The sequence below is a fragment of the Otolemur garnettii genome, unplaced genomic scaffold (assembly GCF_000181295.1).
Source record: "Otolemur garnettii isolate 467f Iridium unplaced genomic scaffold, OtoGar3 scaffold00059, whole genome shotgun sequence".
Taxonomy (NCBI): domain Eukaryota; kingdom Metazoa; phylum Chordata; class Mammalia; order Primates; family Galagidae; genus Otolemur; species Otolemur garnettii.
Genome location: NW_003852454.1, coordinates 5,645,745 through 5,648,234, shown reverse-complemented (window position 1 = coordinate 5,648,234; position 2,490 = coordinate 5,645,745). Strand labels below are relative to the sequence as shown.

At 38.3% G+C, this 2,490-nt stretch overlaps 1 protein-coding gene across 3 annotated transcripts in view; it reads right to left on the bottom strand.

Moving 5' to 3' along the window:
* EPB41L5 (erythrocyte membrane protein band 4.1 like 5) overlaps nucleotides 1-2,490 on the bottom strand; it is a 114,499-nt gene that overhangs the window by 105,822 nt on the left and 6,187 nt on the right. For 2 of the 3 annotated variants that reach the window (XM_003792637.3, XM_023514812.1), the window contains exon 2: nucleotides 1,270-1,457. In XM_003792637.3, coding sequence (XP_003792685.1) covers nucleotides 1,270-1,449 — 180 coding nt within the window. In that variant the 5' untranslated portion in view covers nucleotides 1,450-1,457. Of the gene's footprint in view, nucleotides 1-1,269; nucleotides 1,458-1,989; nucleotides 2,042-2,490 lie in introns of those variants that run through there. The other variant, XM_023514813.1, reaches the window with a different exon arrangement.

Here is a 2,490-nt window from a genome sequence, read left to right as displayed (position 1 = left end):
TTAGGTGTATGTGGCTGGCGCCTTAGCCACTTGAGCCACAGGCGCCGAGCCCCAAAGAGACTTTTTAAACTGAATTTGTAGTGAACAAACATGTACTAAAAAGTGTATACATACTCAGGGAGGAAAAGACCCTGAGGAATATCCAATGATGCTTACATAAATACACATATTTTACAGTAAGTCTCTGAATGAAGAGAACAATGACATGGGAAAAAGAACTGATATTAATACAGAAAAAGTCAACTGCCCCAAACCAAATAGCCAAGCATCCCCTCCAAAAACAGAGCCTGTAAGGAATAAAATAACTCCTTTCAAACACAATGGACTATTTCACATACAGTTATGCTTACACATTTGTAGCTATAGCAAACAAATTTAAAAAACCCAAATATAAATATTTTAATTACAACATCCTGTTTTAAAACGAAGACTTCAGTGTATCCCATAACGCACACTGCTTTGGGAGCAAAGAGATACGCAGTCAGAGCTGAGAGGTATGAAGAAGGTCCCTTATGTCACTTCATTTCATTAAAATTTCTGAAAGCACACCAGACTATGGAAAAGATTTGTTTTACTTTGAAGAAAGTAAGGGAAATTTTGAAAAATGCAAAAGGACATAAAGAACTGGAAGTCTTATAGTACACCTGTAAGTATGATTATTGTTCCAAAAGATTCTTAATGCTTTAATAATTGCTCAACAAAGACCATGAGAAATCCACTAAATGACACAAAAAGACACACAAAGATGACTCATGCCAATAATTGCCCTGTCATTTAAATGTTTCAGGTAGGGCTGGACAAGTGGGGCTCATGCCTGTAATACTCTTGGGAGGCCAAGTAGGGAGGATTGCTTGAGGTCAGGAGTTTAAGACCAACTTGAGTAAGAATGAGATCTGGTCTCTACTAAAAATAGAAAAACTTAGCCAGGTATTATGGCAGGCAACTGTAGTCCCAGCTACTAGAGGCAGGAAGACCACTTGAACCGAGGAGTTTTAGGTTGTTGTGAGCTAGGCTGATACCATGGCACTCTAGCCCCAGCAACAAAGACTCTGTCTCAAAAAAAAAAAAAAAAAAATTGTCAAGTAATTTTTTCCAAAAAGAAATACTATCATCCAGATTCTTTTGGCTCAAAGTTACTTGACCCATGTACCTGAATGTTATACTGCCTGATCAATACTAATCCATATTACCTAATTCCTTCCAGAAGTCAGTAGAAAGTACAAAAAAAGATAGTGATCTCAAACTTGCAGCTCAGCAAGACCTACATACCGGCAAATCCACGCTAACATCAGTACCATCCAGAAGGGACACTCGACATGTGATGATAGACTTAGAATCTCCAGCTGCAGGAATATGTGTGGCAGCTCGCTGTGCCTCTCGGAGTCGTTCCTTCTCTGCATGTTTTCGCATTGACCGACGCCCAAGTGTTCTACGGAAGAAGCTCAGCATTTTTGTCACTATAAAACCAGAAATAAAAAGATGGCATCAGGAGAAACGATTTCCCACAACTTGCAATCAGACAAATGGCATTATTTAGTAAAGTCCTGCGGGGACTGAGTCCTGTGGGGACTGCCCCTGCGGGGCTCCTAGTCAAATAAATGTGAAACAAATATTAATAATTAAAACTAGCTAATTTTTATTCATATTTCAAAATGACATATTGTACATGACAAATATACACAACTTCTGTCAATTAAAACTTAATTTAAAAGCTGGATACTTTAATTCAAAGTTTTTAAAGACCCATAAGACAGAGCTGTGGTTTATAGCTTTCTAAACTTATTGCAGTATTTTATAGGGAGCAGACCTGGCAGGAGAGGGCAAACACGGAATTCATTAGGTCTTTTGAATCAATAAATTATACACACAATAGTTGTATATCCTTACAAACATCAGATGTTAGACACTAGGGTATCCTTTGAGCATAAAAATCCTGAGAAGTTCCATTTCTTTTGTAAACAGTTATAACAAAAATATTTTTCAAATCACCTGTTTCAGCTAGTTTTGGCTAAAGTACAAATTCAAATATCATTAAGTTGGGGTGGCACCTGTGGCTCAAAAGAGTAGGGCACTGGCCCCATATGATGCAGGTGGTGGGTTCAAACCCAGCCCTGGCCAAACACTGCAAAACTGCAAAAACAAACAAACAAACAAACAAACAAAAACAAATATCTTTAAGTTGTATTGAATATTCTATTACTTACAGATTTTAAATTACTCAACATAAGCCTTTGTAACATCAAATTACTTTAATACTACTTTCTTATCTCCATTAACAACATTAAGGTTAATCTAAAGTTAAAACATGACTTGGGTGTCCAATGCTCAGTGGTTAGGATGTCAGCCATACACACTGAGACAGGCAGGTTCGAACCGGCCTGGGCCTGCTAAACGACGACAACTGCAACAAAAAAACAGTCAGGTGTTGTGGCAGGTGCCTGTAGTCCCAGTTACTCAGGAGGCTGAGACAAGAGAATCGCTTGAGCCCAG